The 18,855-nt window shown below is 41.1% G+C and overlaps 1 protein-coding gene across 1 annotated transcript in view; it reads right to left on the bottom strand.

Annotated features, from left to right (window-relative positions):
- Nucleotides 1–18,855, bottom strand: part of LOC117821375 (helicase ARIP4-like) — a 123,150-nt gene that overhangs the window by 68,860 nt on the left and 35,435 nt on the right. The window contains exon 3 of the mRNA XM_034695586.1: nt 8,665–8,826. Coding sequence (XP_034551477.1) covers nt 8,665–8,782 — 118 coding nt within the window. The 5' untranslated portion in view covers nt 8,783–8,826. The remainder of the gene's footprint in view (nt 1–8,664; nt 8,827–18,855) is intronic.

Below are 18,855 nucleotides of genomic sequence, written 5' to 3'. Positions count from 1 at the left end.
ATATTTGACGTTTTCGCCGTTCTCACCATAAAAAGCTCTGTGTCTGCAGCTTGATTGAATCCAGTTTGGTGAAACATCAGACACATTTAGTAAGTTTGGATCAACTCCTCATCATCAAAGATGCAGATGCATTTCAGAGTGCCGTGAACTGACTCTGTCCAGTGTAGGTGCATTCAGGGACCGTCGTAAAAGTACAATACAGCCCTTATATTGTGTTCATGGCATTTTTATTTGAATCAAGTAAATCAAAATACTATCATATAGTGGTCACATCAAGAATGTTTTCGTTTGACGTTTTGCAGAGACAGGCTGAATTATTCACATACTACATATTTCAATGAGACTCTAACCAAATGTTCCAAAATGTTCCTGCTTTAGAACCAGAACCCTCCCCTCAAGCAGCCCTTAGAAGAAGTGAAGGCCAAACAAACACAATGTATGAAACTCATTGTTAGAAAGCAGTTAGAGAAGCTGAAAAACAGAAAGCAATGCAGTAGGAGCAACATCTCAAGACCCAAAGGAGACTGTGAGGAAGCAGATTTAACTTTCAGCAGCTTTGTCTCTCCCTGTCTGTGATGTTTTACTGTACATCAGTAGTAAAAGCACTTGTTAACATGCTGTTTAGGTTCACAAGGTGTGATCCTGTAAAGTGTGATCTTCAGCTGCTCTCTCTATGAAACACGGTCCAAGTCCTCCGAAGACTGACGCCATCTAAGTTATCCAACCAAAGTTTAAATCTTACCTCCTACACACAAAAAGACAGCGCTAGAGACAAGTCTCCCCCCACACACAGACGACTCAGCGTCTAATAGAACTAATAGATGATTCACTGGGTTATGTAACACACACTGGCAACAGAAGAAATGAGAGGAGAGGAGGAGACTGGAGAGTTCAGAGGAGTGTGCTTCCTTTGGGAGGACAGAAGGCCAAAGGATGATGAGGAGAGCTTGTCTGGGCTCATGTGTGGACAGAGAAAAACGCTGGTTCAGTTTGTCCTCAAAGCTTTGTTTTTAAAGAGAGTGAAAGAAATGCAGTGGCGGAAAAAAGTTTTCAGACAGCCCAAAATTGTTGTATTTGTTTGTCTGTTTAATGCTTGACACACAAAAAAAGACTTTTCCACAGATATTTCATGACAATATTTGAGATTGTGTAAAATTTTAAGGGTGTCTGAAAACATTTTTCCACCATGTATGTGTCAGAGAGATGTGAAAATACAGGGTGAGGACTGTGGTAGAAGCAGTGTTCTAGTCGAGTCCCCAAATCCTAGTTCGAGTCAAGTCCTCAGTCCTCTGTGTTCGAATCCGAGTCCGAGTCCAAGTCACCAGAGAAAAATACGAGTCCGAGTCCGAGTCAAGTCCTCATGACTTGAGTCCGAGTCCAAGTCGAGTCCTCACCGATAATATTATGTATTACAAGGAGGGCAGCCGCTTGAATCCAAACTATTGACTGTTAGACTGGCTGTGTGGACCTGGACTGGCTGTGTGGACCTGGACTGGCTGTGTGGGACCTTTTGGATGTGTAGGAAACACATTTATTTAATTAACATTAGTGTTGGAGATATTTCCATTATTTGATGTCATAAATATTAATTATTCTAATATATTCATAATCATTTGACTTTATATCATTTATTTGTTGTTGTTTATATTAAGGGCAATGTCATGTGCATTATTATTATTTTATTTCAATAAGCACTTTGATAGTTTGATGGTTTCACCTGGATGGGGAGGTAAGATAGGAGGGGTGGACACAGGGAGAGGTGAATGTTGTTGTTTTTTTACCAGAAGACGTTAGAGCAAGGGGACGCTACAGACTGTTTGGTGATAAAACTATCTTGTTTAATAAGACTTCAGAGAATCTGCAGTTTTTCCTGGACATTTAAAATGTGTCTGATCCTGTATGATCCGCTCTCCCCCAGCGCCGTGGCCGCTTTGATTTTCAGTTTCGATTTTAGTAAATTGACGAGGTCTGACTGCCACTGCAGTGAGATTCTAATGAAATCCGTCCGGTGTGTGTGGAGATTAGTTTATGAATGAAGTCACAGCGCTGTGTGACGTGCGTAAATGCGCTTCAGCTGCGCTTCAGTTGATGAAGGGAGCGCCCAGAGATTCTGCTGCACTGGGATCACTGCTGGTGTCCAATAAACTAACAATAAATCAAACAACTTAATAACTTTGGTTTAGTTACTTTAGTCGCTTATATTACCGTTATACTAACACAGTAAAGTGATGAACGGTCTCAAGAAACTTTAGCATCTCTCTCACTTTTGGGTTCATCCTGTACAGATGTCTGTTAAAGTTTGAGCTGGTCTCTTTCCTTGATGGGTCTCTTAAATCTCCAACATGTCGTTCTGCTCTCGCTGCATTTACTGTGAAATCTTTGAAAGTAAAATGCACGGCTGGTAGCGTCTTTTAATCCTGGTAGACGTCACATGAACGTGCATGCAGGCGAACACTCATGAACAGCCCTCGCTCTGAACGGAATACATTTTATGAAACATACAAAATCTAACATGAACATTAAAACAGTCTGGATCAATATATAAGCCCGAGTCCTCCTCTCTATCATCCGGGTCCTTTTGCAGTCAATGCTCAAGTCTGACCCCAAGTCCGAGTCATCAGCGCTCGAGTCCAAGTCAAGTCACGAGTCATCAGTGCTCGAGTCCAAGTCAAGTCATGAGTCATCAGTGCTCGAGTCCAAGTCAAGTCACGAGTCATCAGTGCTCGAGTCCAAGTCAAGTCATGAGTCATCAGTGCTCGAGTCCAAGTCAAGTCACGAGTCATCAGTGCTCGAGTCCAACTCAAGTCACGAGTCATCAGTGCTCGAGTCCAACTCAAGTCACGAGTCATCAGCGCTCGAGTCCAAGTCAAGTCATGAGTCTTCAGCGCTCGAGTCCAACTCAAGTCACGAGTCTTCAGTGCTCGAGTCCAAGTCAAGTCACGAGTCATCAGCGCTCGAGTCCAACTCAAGTCATGAGTCTTCAGTGCTCGAGTCCAACTCAAGTCACGAGTCATCAGTGCATGAGTACAAGTCAAGTCACGAGTCATCAGCGCTCGAGTCCAAGTCGAGTCACGAGTCCTGCAAAACGTGACTCGAGTCCTGGACTCGAGTACTACAACACTGGGTAGAAGTAGAAGTACATAATAAGTAGGGACGGGCATTTCAAGCCAAAATATTATTCAATAATCATTGGCATCTATTCCACGATTTTTCTAAAACTCACTCACTCACTCACTCACTCACTCACTCACTCACTCACTCACTCACTCACTCACTCACTCACTCACTCACTCACTCACTCACTCACTCACACACTCACACACTCACTCACACACTCACACACTCACTCACACACTCACACACAAACACAAAGCAGGATGAGGTGCTGCTAGTAGTGGGCACTGACAGCTCTGTCTTGATCTTTCTGTCTGTGTTTCTGTGACGCAGCGTGACGTGTGTGTTTACATGTTACAGCCATGCTCAGTCTCTGGAAATACCTGAGTAGTAGTGCCCATCCCTAATAATAAGAACAGCAATAGCTATAGTTTGATCCCATTTTATTTTGGCATAGAGTTTTCATATTCGTAATATTTCTGCATTTATGTCCTTACCTTTCTCTGTATGTGACATTGTACGATATTAATTATTTATTTACACACAAATAAACTGTATAGCAGCTAATCAGACATGTTTGCAGGCAAGTGCACTTATAGGTATCAATTATAGCTTTACAAGCACTTGTACGCCTTAAAGGTGACATATCATGCAAAATCGACTTTTTAATGGTTCTCTACCTGAAATATGTTTCCCTGGCATGTCTACAAACCCCCCGAGAATTAAAAAGAATCCATTCTGCCCCTGTTCTGATTTCTACACCTTTCTGTAAATGTGTGCTGAAACCAGCCGTTTCAGTTTTCAGTGTTTTCCATACGTCATAACGCCATCCAGTCTGTAACGGAGTCAGAGCTCAGAGCTTGTTCAGCCCATAGACTGTATAAAATACAACTCAACCCCTCCTCTTTTTTTCATTACCTGCACAAATGTGTGCTAACAAGGAGCTTAGGAGGGAGGCATGCTAGTTGTAGGCTGTCTTAATAAACACAAAGGTCGGTTTTACTCCCCACGTCTGCAGATTTGAAGATCTAGTGGATGATTTTTATTTTTCATGGATAAGTGCTAGCGCTAGTTAGCATAGCCACATAGCTACATGTTTGTAGCTGTGTACCAAGACACACGTCGACATATTGATAAATAAAACAACAAGAAACACTAAATCTGTGACCAATGGTTCAGAAAGGTCCTGCTGCAGGCGCCTCTCCGTCAGGATCAGATTCTGGATCAGATTCAGAGGGTTGAAGTAACGCTATCTCTGAGCAGCCGTGTATATTCAGCCAACATGTAAACATTAGATCAATGTGCTGGAGAGCCGAGGCCACATCCACTTCCTGAGGGGGCGTGGTCAGAGAGAAAACAGAGTGTTCTGAGGAGGGCTGAAGAAGAGGGGTTTACAGGCAGACCAAAATCTGATTTCGAAGTGTTTTTTTGAGCAATAAACTTTAAAGACATGTTTTGGGGACCTCTTAGACCAATATATATTGATGAAAAAGAGCATAATATGTCACCTTTAATTCTTAACTTTAACATATGCTTAATGGTAATGGTTACCTTACTCAATGATTAAATGTCCTCCCTCTTGCTAGTCAGCACCAGAATTACTGGTAGACTATGAAATCATGACTATTTTTGTTACTTTAGGCCCACTAAAGTACTAACTACCACTATCATCTCTCTCTCTCTTCATCTCCCTCTATCCCTCTCTCCAACACGGTCTCAGCAGATGTGTGTCTAACATGAGTCTGGTCCTGCTGGAGGTTTCTGCCTGTTAAAGGAAGTTTGTCCTTGCCACTGTAACTTGCTAAATGCTGCAAAGTGCTCTGCTCATGTTGGATTAAGATGAGATCAGACTGAGTCCTGTCTGTAAGATGGGACTGGATCTTATCCTGTCTTGATGTTGGGTCTTTGTTAATAATAGAACATAGAGTACGGTCTAGACCTGCTCTGTTTGGAAAGAGTCTGAGGAGAACATTTGTTGTGATTTGGGGCTATACAAATAAAGATTGATTGATTGAATTGCTGGTCACATGGTGTGTCTCAGCTGTAGCGCAGCCACCCACCACTACAGTCATTATGCTATGATTCTCTACTACCAAGATGTAAACAAGCACAGTGGACAGATCTTTATCTCGTAGCACAGCATGGTTAATCAGTATTTTGATCTAGAAAATGGAGAGAAGGCTGCATGAAGGATGTGTCTTGTTAACCTTTGATATAATCATCCAACAGGAGCAATGAGTGTCTTTCACAGACATGTGGACGGTAACCTGCAAGGAGGACTGACGGCTGGCTCTGCTAATTTAAGCCACACTGTAGAAACCAAGGCCCTGTTTTAGCTGTGTTACATAAATTGTGCTCATTTCTGGCTGCTTCACTGAGCGTTTTCTTACCTCCACTGTTCAGCTGGTAAGAACTTAGATTTCCGTTTAAAGAACGAGGAAATGAGCCACTTTGAGTCAGTGCTGTTTATTTCACCAGCCTGACCTGTAACGCTCATTTTGCTCTAGCATGGCAACTGGCATACTGTGCCAGCTCTCTTTACATGAAGCCAGCTCGTGTGCATAAACTTACTGTGTATAGAAGGAGGGATGAATTGTATCTTGTGCATATGTAAGAGCTTCTCAAGCCCTCAATGTAGAACATTACTGCTGCAATGTATATATAAACTTGTCTCTATGGCAACTTCAGGGCTCCATTCATTTGTCTTTTTTTATCATTTGTCAGTCGCCTGGCCTGAACATCTTCTCCATGCACACGTGGGTAATTTTTTAACCTAAAGACAGGTTCTCAGGGTTTTTACAAATCTCTTATTTTAATCCTGTAAAGCCTGAACCATTAAATAATTGCCAAAAAATTCTAAAACTTTGAAAATGGAGTGTTTATTGGACCTTCTCACAAATTAAAAATAAAGAAATTAAACAGCAATTTTAACACAAGTTTTAATTTGTATAATATTTGAGACATCAGGCATTTTGGTGCAAATGTATTGCTCAAAGTTTCTTCTTTTTTAAACAAACTAAAACATATAAAAACTAAACTTTTAGCCTATTAAACTTTGAGTTTCCTTCAAATTTTTTCCAAGTAATTTCAAACTGAGATTGTTTTTTTTTCATATTGCACAACGTCATATATATTCTGGATCTGCAACACAGCAAAAAAAAAACGAATTTATTGTATATTCCTTCTCTGAATTGTTCAGTTTTTAGTGGAAATCAATGAGCAAAATATAATTTTTTACTAGGGAGCCATGGCAACATTCAACCAGTCATCAGTCATCATGATACAGCAGGTTGTATATATATATATATATATATATATATATATATAAATATCTCAATGTCTACTCTAAATATACCTCATTATATCATTTAAACGTGTTCTTAAATAATAAAAAGACTGTATGTTGTTTTATGGAATAATGTATCAAATGTAATCAAATGATGATTGACAGATCTCTAAATAAATGTCCTTATATACCTGCTGTACCAATTTTGATTCACACATTTTCAACACGGTTTCTCTATAAATGAAGTAATGAAATATTAATCAGTTTTACATCAATCCAGTAACTATTCCTCTTGAAGTTTCAGGAACAATTTGAAAGTTTTTTTCATCCAAACTTTTTCAAACTTGTTAAAAATATCCCTGAAAAACCTTGAGTGGGTCTCTGATCCACAGCTGACATTTTGGATGTCTTAAGTGACGTCCTTCTGGTGCATGAATTACTCACACCTGGTGGATTATCCATGCACTGCATGTATCTTATCTTATACATCAGGAAAAAAAATATCACACTGATGATGTAGAGGTCTCAAAAACTGATGTATCAAATATGATACGCTTGGTGTTATACCAGTACATTTGTAAACACATCAAGATGAGTTTGACGTCACAGAACAAACACACCGATACTCTCTGACTATTCTCTTAAATTTATATCAATATATAACCAATCACAAACATATTTTGATGTTATATATCATGTTATGTACATGCTCATGAAATCTTTTAGCTGCCACAGTGAAGTGAGATGCATGATGTTTCTGACTTGAGTAACGGTGACAGACTTGTTTATAAATGGCTGAATGTAGGTTTTGTTCAATGCTTAAAGCTATTGGCGAGAATGTTTTGTATTCACTCGCTCTATTCACGCGAATGACTCGCTCAATTCGTGCGTCAAAATCGTGTGTAAACAAGAGCTCAAGACGCGAATATACGCAAGAGGGAGGGGGGCTCCCACGCCACAGCTGTCTGTTGTCATCAAACAGAAGACAGTGGAGGCTGGCTTGACTTTTATTTCAGAAGTGGAGGCTGGCTTGACTTTTATTTCAGAAGTGGAGGCTGGCTTGACCGCAGTAACAAGGTTGAGCTCGGGGACATTGAATGCGGAAGCCAGTTATGCTAAAGGGGGCAGAGCTAACTTCCTACTACAACAACCCATAGCTGACAGACAAAGTTTTTCACAACTCAGCAGATAATCCTCCTCCCTCTCTGTCCTCACAGTCAGCTCCTGTTTATTCCTGATCCCATAAAAACAGGGAGAGGGACAGAGTTTGGGGAAGCTGCACGGTGATAGAATCAAAGTGTCCCATGTATTCCAGATGAGGGAATCTCCGCTGGTCAATACGTCACACAACACACGTTACCGGTTGATCTGCTCTGATTGGCTATCGCGCCGCGATGGATTCGCTTGAGTTCAGATATTTCAACTCTTGTGAATCATTCGCGCAAATGAATACGTGCTGTACCCGCGGATGTGCGCTATTCACACGAATGAGTCGCGTCAACTGACCACTCGCGTCGCCCAATTTGCGCGATATGTGCTGCCAGACCAGTACTCGCATCTACTCGCGTCTACTTGCGTCTCTGCATTGACTTTAAATGTACTTAATTCGAGCGAATGATTCTATTCGCGTTTGGTGTGAAGGCACCATTAGACTCTGATCCGGACTACAGTCCTGAGCAAAGTACCTCATCGGGTCAGAGGGGACAGGTCCGAGGTTGGGCGAGAGGGGCAGTCAGTGGAGTCAGGGGAAGCAGAGGCAGGGGACAGGGAGTGAACGCCGGGGAAATGTACGTGCAGGAGGCGGGCAGAACAGCAGGACGGGATTTGATTGGTTTAAAATTTTGGGACCCAAAACGGTGATTGGTTGTTTTTTCCAGGTTTACTCCGGCTGTAGATAGCAGCTTTTTTTACCTCTTTTTTAAGAACACATTATGTATTGATTACCATCAGGACATAAAGATCATTTTAACCAGTATAACAAAAAGTGGATCTGAATCTGATTACCAACCCCAGCTGTAAGGAAAGGTGTATTACTGTATTTACAGAACATGTTTGACATTCATATCATATGTTTCACATGTTTGAGAGTGTGTGTGTTCTGCAGTATGTTTGGACGTGTATTTGGAAACAGTCATAAATGATCAGTCGTCACTCCGCCTCATTGAGGACTTGCTGAGTGGAACACAGTCCTGTGATGTTAAATATTACTGGAGCATTGTGGAATAACAAGCAATAATGGGATCATGATCTTTAATCTGACTCACCAGGTATCCCCTCGCCTTCATCATCTCCATAGTTGTCGTCTTCATCGTCATCATCAGAGATGTAGTAAATCTCTGACTCCTTCCTCCTAGTCAGACAAACCTCCTCTTCATCAGACATCCTGTCATGCAGGATGCTGCTACCTCTGCATGGCCAAACTACACCTGAAACAAAGAGTACAGGTATGAATAAGAGAAACACATCATGGCTCATGTTTTGATCTGCAGCGAATGATCGGACTCTGATCCTCTGCCGTCCGTCTCCCAGCAGAGATGGTTTAAAGATTCTGTCATGAGAGGAAAAGACAACTAGGAGGAGAAACTCCAAGGAAATAGTTTCTTCATTTTTCTACATCCTTACTCAAAAGTTCTCCACACACACACTCATGTAAACATTAAATAACTCCTCAGGTATGTTGGGATGTGCTGGTGTAACATCCAAACAAAGCAGTGCATGATGCCAGGGTGTCAGTACTCAAATAAAACGAGCTTCAGTCCAGTCAAAAGTGGAAAAAATAATAAACCTTGATTTCCTTACAAAAACGTATGGTATTTAAATCTGTGTGTTAAACTCTATTTATTATCCTGCTGTCTGACTGATCTTCCGGTTGTGTAAGAAGCTTGATTCTGATTGGTCAAAACCCCTTGACAGTGGTTATTAACTTTCACTAACATGATCAACACCAGAGACAAACTGATCACACGTCATGTCAAATCAATCCACAGAAAAGAGTTCAGACTAGGGATGTACACAACTGATTGATTATTGATTAATTGATTGTTAAGAAATTACTCAAAACACGCATTTTTGTTTTCAATTTTCCGTCACGTAGAACAAACGTCATGTGGTCTCATATTACACTCAGCTATCAGGGAGGTGTTTTAAGTTTAAAGCATGTTTCAGTGAATCAGCTGTTAAAGGTGTTGCACTCAGTGGAGATACTCAGCTGGCGGCTGTGCTTCAGGTCTCCACGAGCGCTTTTTAAAGAGGATCAATGCGCAACTGCTGCCTCCAACGACATGAACACGAAGGTTGACGACTTTAAACAGGACATTTCCACCTTTGGATACAAAGCCAACAGACTGGTGGGAATTGCTAGTACGTTATGTTTGCAGAGAAGCAACATCAGAGCAGTCTGAGCATTTCTGTTGCTGGACTGTGTGGCATCACGAGGGGACAAGTTGTGGATGGGTGCTATGTGATCCATGGCTATCAGCAACCAGACAAAATGGCCACAAGTAAGCACACTACAACTCCTAGCACCCACCACTACCTGGACAGCTGCAGGTGCTTAAGAGCCTTGATTGAGGCAGGACAAAAGAGCTGGAAATCAGACTGGGAGAGGGAAGCACACGGCTGGAAGAGGAAAAAGAGCACTGGGAACTGAGCACAGGAAAGTAACTGAAAGGAACTTTTTTTTTGATAACAGAGACTTTAAGTTGAACTGGACTCATTTTGATTACTTTTAAAAAGGAACTATTTTCTCCTCCGGGAAGTTTTCAGTTACCTTTTGAGATCTGGTTTGAAGAATGACTTGAGTTACCTTTTTGTTTTGTGTGATTACACCTGTGGTTAAATAAACCCCTCCTTTTTGTTGAACCTGACCTGAGACTGTTTTGGAGTGATTTTACACTTCCCCACCTCGTACCGCCCTAGAAACCTCTCATGATGTCACAACTGATCATGACAAGGTTGTGCTTCTGGACACCTGATCGTACACATGTTTATTTTACTCAATGAGAACGAGTAGACAGAAAACTGGACACTGTGAGTCTGAAGTGTTAAATGCTACTTTTTTCAAGGCTGCATGAACATTACACAGAAGTGACAGCGTGGACAAAGGAGACACCAGACAGAGTGATGAAGCAGCAGAGGAACTTATAGCGAGTTGAAAATGTGTGAATATGTTTGTACCATTTCCCTGTAATACATGCAATGAAAGTATCTAAACCTGTTACCTGTGTACTGAGATACACTGGCACTGTTAATACTATGAGCCTTCACATTATAACAGTATGTCTGCAGAGAACATTTTTAAGAGCCTGATCGTTGATAATCAGTGTTAAACATGTTGTACCTGTATTCAATCCCGTCATTTAGATGCATTTTGTTGCTGTAGAAAATATAATTTAGGGGGGAAAAAAGTATTTGGCAGGGTTTTTGACATAAGAATAATAATGTTTTTTTTAAATGATTAATCGATAATTGATCGTTAAAATTGCCAAAAATCGATGACGGATTTTCATATTGGATCCTGTCCAGCAATATTAGTAAGGGCAGCAGAGCAGGTGAGGGAAACTTTAGGTTAGTGTAGTGGCTATTTGACTTGGTCAAGTTTAAAAAACTCAAAACTCCAGGGAAGATAAAAGGGGAAGAACGGCTCTCCCACTATTCAAATGAGGGTAAAGGTTGTCAACCATACAATAATATAAAACAGCATTAATAAAACCATTGTTTATCGCTGTACAACTTAAATCACCCTCTTGTTACTTGTCTATCAGGTAAATCATTTATTTTCATTGTTTTTGAGACTCTAGGCAAGGGGGGAAAAAAAGGGGAGCACTGCACTGGAGATGGACGATGAAAAGAGGGACAGATATGGACACTGGCAGACTGTGAACTGATTGAAAATTCTATGTCATGATGATTGAAAATGATGTAAAACTGTTGAAGTCTGTCTGAATATGGTGCTCTGAAAAAAACAAACAAAAAAAACAACTCAAAATTCAAATCAAAAAACAACCATGGGGCACGGGGAGGGTGGATCGCACATGGTGTCCAAAGATAGCCAACGTCCAGCCAAGTATGCAGTATTTTGGTGGCTTGTTGTACAACGCAAAAAAGGCTTCTCTCAAACGAAAGGGAACGTCTTTGTGCCTTGAAATCTCCCGTTAAAAAAACATTCACCTTACTATCTTACCTATCAATCTATATACACATCACCCGGTGCAAAACGATCAACCTATAACACAAAAAAACATCCTGACAGGAACTACAGTCATGGCCAAAAGTTTTGAGAATGACACAACTATTAATTTTCACAAAGTCTGCTGTTTCAGTTTTTATAATGGCAATTTGCATATACTCCAGAATGTTATGAGGAGTGATCAGCTCAACTGCAATTAATTGCAAAGTCCCTCTTTGCCTTGAAAATGAACTTTATCACCAAAAACACATTTCCACTGCATTTCAGCCCTGCCACAAAAGGACCAGCTAACATCATTTCAATGACACACAGGTGTCACACACATTAACACAGGTGTGGGTGTTGATGAGGACAAGGCTGGCGATCAATCTGTCATGATTGAGTGACTGGACACTTTAAAAGGAAGATGGTGCATGACACCATTGTTCCTCATCTGTTAGCCATGGTTACCTCCAAGGAAACACGTGCAGCCATCATTGCATTGCACAAAAAGGGCCTAACAGGGAAGTTTATAGCAGCAAGTAAGATTGCACCTCAGTCAACCGTCTATCCAATTATCAAGAACTTCAAGGAGAGAGGTTCAATTGTTGCCAAACAGGCTCCAGGGCGCCCCAGAGAGTCCAGGAAGCGCCAGGACCGTCTCCTGAAGGTGTTACAGCTGAGGGATCGGGCCACCACCAGTGCAGAGCTTGCTCAGGAATGGCAGCAGGCAGGTGTGAGTGCATCTGCACGCACAGTGAGGCGAAGACTTTTGGAGGAAGGCCTGGTGTCAAGGAGGGCAGCAAAGAAGTCACTTCTCTCCAGTAAAAACATCAGGGACAGACTGATATTCTGCAGAAGGTACAGGGACTGGACTGCTGAGGACTGGGGTAAAGTCATTTTCTCTGATGAATCCCCTTTCCCATTGTTTGGGGCATCTGGAGGAAGGCTTGTTCGGAGAAGACGAGGTGAGCGCTACCATCAGTCCTGTCTCTTGCTAACAGTGAAGCATCCTGAGACCATTCATGTGTGGGGTTGCTTTTCGGTCAAGGGAGTGGGCTCTCTCACAATCTTGCCTAAAAACACAGCCATGAATAAAGAATGGTACCAGAACGTCCTCCCAGAGCAACTTCTCCCAACCATCCAAGGGCAGTTTGGTGATGAAGAATGCCTTTTCCAGCATGATGGAGCACCTTGCCATAAAGCAAAGGTCATAACAAAATGGCTCGGGGAACAAAACATTAAGATTTTGGGCCCTTGGCCAGGAAACTCCCCAGATCTTAATCCCATTGAGAACTTGTGGTCAATCCTCAAGAGGCGGGTGGACAATCAAAAACCCACAAATTCTGACAAACTCCAAGCATTGATTATGCAAGAATGGACTGCCATCAGTCAGGATTTGGTCCAGAAGTTGATTGACAGCATGCCAGGGAGAATTGCAGAGGTCTTGAAAAAGAAGGGTCAACACTGCAAATATTGACTTATTGCATGAATTCTGTGTAATTCTCAATAAAAGCTTTTGATACTTATGAAATGCTTCTAATTGTATTTCATTATACCATAAAAACATCTGACAAAAACACCTAAAAACCCTGAAGCAGTAGACTTTGTGAAAATGTAATATTTGTATCATTCTCAAAACTTTTGGCCATGACTGTAGACAAGAGAGTCTCACTTTTTGCAGATGATGTCATTCTGTTAAATTAAGTTCCTCTATTCCTGCACAATTGCAACTTCTATGTAAATCTCTGGATACAAAATAAATTCAATACTTCAATATTTAAAATTGACCTTGTAAAAAGTGCTGTTAACATTGTCCAAACTATCATTGAAATCAGTGCTGAAGTTACAGCACTGCCAGAAAATGTTATGTAGAGAAGTTTAAGACATCAAAAATCTAACTCTTTACTCATATTCATATTCTTCTTCATTCTTCAGAGCAAAAGAAATACCTGGCTCTTATTTGCCCACAGGGATTTTTGATGCTGCAGCAAAGGACAGGAGCATCTCTCAGGCCCTTTGTAAGAAAAGAGAAGAGACCAAACAAAGATCATGACCTGCAGATGAAAGACAGAGCTGCAGAGCAGATGGACAAAAAGGAAATATTCAACAGAGAGAGAGAGATGAAGAGCTCTCAGGAGTTTCTAGGATGCTTTTAAAGTTCCGCATGAAAATCATACTCCCATTATTCACCGACTCTCCTCGGCTCCAGAGGAAAACAATCTCACACACAGAGATCTGCTGTGCCCTTCATCCCCAGCTGTGCTCTGATAAAAGCAAAGTCACTTTCTGTTTTGGTTTCTAGCATTATAATTCTGTAATGGTTGGCAGGAATCATGTAGATTCAGTATCATAAAAATATCATTACCACTGTCGAAGCAAAAACAAGTATAAGCGAAACCTTTACAAACATTGAAGTTGAATTAAACCATCTCTATGAATGTATCCAATCAAACAGTAGATGTAAATCATGTTTATCCAGCAGGGCCTTCCCGTCACAGTGGAGTATTTCCTCCACCGTTAACCGACACATTTAAATAACTTTGCTTAAACAACTAGAATGAGCCCAGACACACAGAGCATCAAGGTTTAATATTGATCAGCTGCCAGTTAACCTTGCGTAACGTTACTCACCACGTTACACAACATGGAGCTCACGCCAAGTGGACTTACTGGTCTGACAGGACAGTTTTACATACCTCATAAATCCAACTGAATTAGATTTGATAGACTTGTATCTGGGCTGAAAACCAGGAACCAAAAGGACCTGATAGCTTGATTTTTATCTCATGATCTGGTTTCCCAAAACACAGATATTTACATAACCACAGAAACAAATGGATTTTAGATTTGTTTCTAAAACTTAAACTAGAGGTGACGGCACTGTGTAACTATAATTCACTACATGATAGTGCTGACAGCAGCAGGTTTCAGGTCACAGTGGTCATCATGTTCTTGTTTTATTTGACTGATTTTCCAGAGAGTGAAACAGAACGAGCGCTCTTCTTCCAGTGAAACCTCCTCGAATCAGCTCAAGGACTGTGTGAAGGACTCCCTGATCACTCTCTGCAGCTCTGATCCTCATTAAGACCGAGCTGCCTCCTACTTTGGGAAAGGGAAGAAGTCTTATGTGGTGACACAGCTATGCCCGACTACTTCAACCTACTGAACAGATCAAATGTGCCCTCATCTACTGTTTATGATTGTGCATGTTTAGATGACTAAATGGTTACATGTTGTCAGCCTCGCTAGGATAACTGGTCGGTCACACACATTCTTTTTTGCTGTTATCATTATAGACCCCAAATTCTGATCAAATGTTGTGTCTAAGCTGTTTATGGCTGCTTCCATAACACTATAATGCTCTACTATCCAGATGTAAACAAGCACAGTGGACATATGTTATCTTATAGTGTGGCACAGTTCTATAGTAACTTGAAAATAGACAAAGTTGTATGAAGGCTGAGTGTGACTGCTCAGCGTAATGCTTAACCTGCACAGGCATGTGGACGTTCACCTGCAAGGAGGCTAGAGGTGCTAACTCTTCTAGTGTTAGCCACACTCTGCAAACCAATTTGACCTTGAATGTAGTATTCAGTGCATACTACATACTGTGTTTGAAGGTAGTCTGTAGTCTGTCTGTTCTGTTGGATCTGGTCTGCAGGATGCTGGGTCAGGTGTCGCTGGATTTCCGGTTTCAGAAAGTGGAAGTAAACAACGACCAAGCTGATAGATAAACTGCTTCTTTAGCATCACTGATGATTTAAAAAGTTAAGAAGTGGTTTATATGGAGTTTGATAATTTCCACAGCACCTAAAAACTGAGCACCCCCGTCAAAAAAGAAGAAGAACATTAGCGCTGTGCATTGTGGGAAACAGTACGCGAGGGAAACTGGTCCTCTGCAGACTGAGACATGTTCCTGAATCAGTACGACATCCTGGTAGTTTTGGCATACTGCAGATTTAGCTCTTAGTCACATACTACATACTGAATTTAGACCAAATCAGTACGTACTGTTTGTATAGTAGGAGGTTTTGAAAACAGCCATTGTTTACCCTCAGACTCTGTGATCCTGTGTTCAGTCATGTTAAATACATTGGGCTTAATTCTGACTGTTTTCTGAGTGTTGCTTACCTTTAAACTATTTGGTTAGTCTCAATTGAAATGTCTGTCTTTACTGTCACTTCAGGATATCCCAAACACTGCTGCTGTCATCTTTTGGAGGGAGAACTTTTTTCTAAGCACTCCAAGAAATTAAGAAATGTAGTTTCATGGTCTTCAGAAAGGTGGGCAAACCAGCTGTTAAACATCTGTATCTCAGACAGGCACCCACATATATTCTTTATGTTGTAATAACAGAAAGGAATTAATTTACTGTTGTTACTTAAAAGATATTGAACTTACACTTGAATGCAATTTACTTCTGAGAACTTTATCTGAGACAAAAAAGACTATAATATCAAAACCAGACTTTGGTCTACAACAAGAGTGTTCAAAGTAAGACATCTGTGTGACTGTTTCCATACAGGAAGTATTTATGACTTAAACATTTAGATGTAAACATCGAGAGACTGCTTTAAAGTCTGCAGCGATACGAGCAGCTCTGTGAACAGTGCTATGTGCTGAACGTCACAGTCAGCATGCTAACATGCTGAATGTGACGTTCAGTGTTAACCATACTGTGTGGAACCAAGCTGACATGTACTAAGTAGCACCAAACAAAAAGTGTTAAATGGATGGATAATGAATAATGGAGTGACACTGTGGGCCACAGGAGCCTTTGGTGCATTTCCACCAAGAGTTCTACCAGACCAGTAGAGGGCAGTAAAGCAAAGACGAATGCCATTCATCACAGATGACACCATAGAAGCAGACGGACAGGCAGGTATCATTATGAGCAACACCACAGTTAGCCTGTTAGCATGAAGAGACTCAGCTGGCGCTGTTTTAGATGGTGCTATATTTCATCACAGATGAATTCACTGAATCAACACGTGAGAGGAGATAAGAGCGAGTAGCAAAGACGTTTCAACACGGCTTTAAAATCCTTTTGAACTCAAAAAGCCGTGGCAGAGATCGGCCGGTGTTTTGGTTTAAACAGCAACCCTGTTAACTGGAGACTCTCAGCCGGATGCATCCCTCATAGGAAGTTCCCAGGAACTCCCTCTGTGTTTCAACAGCTGTGTAAACTCCACAAACACTGACACGTTCAGCCGTCTCCAGGGTCTCCAGTTTACAGGGTCACTTTTAAAACCGTAACACCGGGAGAGACGCATTCACGGTGGGCTGAGAGAAGACTACTGTTACAAGCTGCTAAATCAAGAGAATCACAGCTTCTTCTTTTGAAAAGTACACACACATACAAAAAAGATAGAACAAATAAAAACTAATGAAAGAAAGAGAAATCAAGTGAATCACAGATGTGTGTGATGTTATTGTGGACGGCGGGAGGAATGAAAACACTGAGGTTAATCTACCAATCAGACACGTTCAGCATTGCAGGCCCTGCCCCCCTGTCCCGGGACCTTTGAAAAGTACCCCCCCACCAGCAGGGGCTTTTAATTGGGGAGATTATCTAGCCCTGAACTAAAGTTAGACCCTGGGTCCACCGGTCGAAATGAACGTAGTTCCAGGGTAAAGTTCTTGCAGTCGAAAAAAAAGCCTTGTATCACTTCAGAACATTTTGAAGCAGAAATTAATCTCATAAAAAATGTCAGACATTGACACTTTAACAGGATCTACTCTCTGCTGTTACTCCATCAGCTACAGGACAACCCTTCAGCTGCTGAAAGAAGATTTGTGTGTGTTGCTCAAGGACACTAGGTCAGAATCTTAATCCCTTTCACTTTTGGATTTAAAAATAAGCAACTCTTTGTGGTTGGTTCCTCAAAAGGAGCCCAGAGCATGAAAAAAAGTCTGCACTTATTAACCACAGACTCTCCTCAGTCATGAAAGCACACTACAGTACACCGGGAACTAGCACAGTGACATTCTTATGTAACGTTACATGCCAGGAAAGTGTTGGCAGCAGGATCTGGCTGAGAGGTCTTGCTGTTTGTGTGGATATTACTTGAGTGTGTGAACATACTGTTTGTGCATCTATGTCTCCGGCTGCATGTCTCAGGGTAACTGTGTTGAACTGTAAAAAAAAAATCTCATAGTGTTAAAAATATTACTGGTGCAAAAGCAGCTTTTACTAAAGCAGTAAAATCTGTTTTAATCTTAAACAGTGTTGGCAACCATTTTTATCCAAAGAAATGCAAAGGAAACTAATTCCTCTAAAATAAAACTTGTGTTGTTAGAAATGTTCCCAAAGTAACCCGACTCATCTGAAGTCAAAAACTTCCACATGAAGGTCCCACAGATACTAGACACTACAGCTTGTCATTTCCCTACATAACTTGGGAGTCAAATCCAGCCACAAACCACCTGATCCTTTGCCACGGAGCTTTATGTAACTTTATATAGCAGAGGAAAGCGGGCCAAACTCTTGTGCTCATGTTGTTCCTTCAGGCTGTAAAATAACAGTTACATAAGGTACAGTATATGTCGGCTCCTCGGAGCTGTTCCCTGTCAGTCCAGCATGTAGGTCAGGCTTCTAACCTGACACAACCTTTAAGCTAGATGTAGATTTATTGTTCAATATAAAACATTCATATGCACCAGGCCCACAATACCATAATGAAGCTAGTGTGCAACTTTTGCAAAGTGTGTGTTTGTAAAGAAAACACAAAAGTAGGATATTGGAGAGCATTTGAAACAGTTACATGTTATATCACTGCAGCACGGTCAGAACCTATTTCCTGTTCCTCTTAACTAACTAAGCGTTATGTAATCACCTGCCAAAATTTATAGTCTGATATACAACCTCAGGAGTGGGTATATATATAAATCATTGACACTGTTTCAATAGGAAATTTCATAAAAGGTAATATTTACTGCAGGGCTGTTGCAATGGATTTATGCATGTTGTTCCCAGCAGGTGATTGTGTTGTCGTATCAGCATTTTGCAAAGTCCACTTCTCCTCTATTAGGGATGTCAATTTTAAGTATTCTCTGTGATGGACAGTGGTGGACAAAGTCCCCGTCTTCATAACTGAAGTCAGAGTATAGATCCTCCTGGTCAAACTTTACTCCAACACAAGTGAAAGTTGTTCAGTCAGATTATGGCTTGAGTTAAAGTCCTGGAGTACTTGCTTTTAAAAATACTGAAGTAATCAAAGTACTTTTTAAAATATCTCTAAATGTATTTTCACAAAGCATGAGGTCAGTCAAGAATGCATAGGAG

The sequence above is a fragment of the Notolabrus celidotus genome, chromosome 11 (assembly GCF_009762535.1).
Source record: "Notolabrus celidotus isolate fNotCel1 chromosome 11, fNotCel1.pri, whole genome shotgun sequence".
Classification (NCBI taxonomy): Eukaryota; Metazoa; Chordata; class Actinopteri; order Labriformes; family Labridae; genus Notolabrus; species Notolabrus celidotus.
This window is presented reverse-complemented; position numbering and strand designations above follow the sequence as displayed.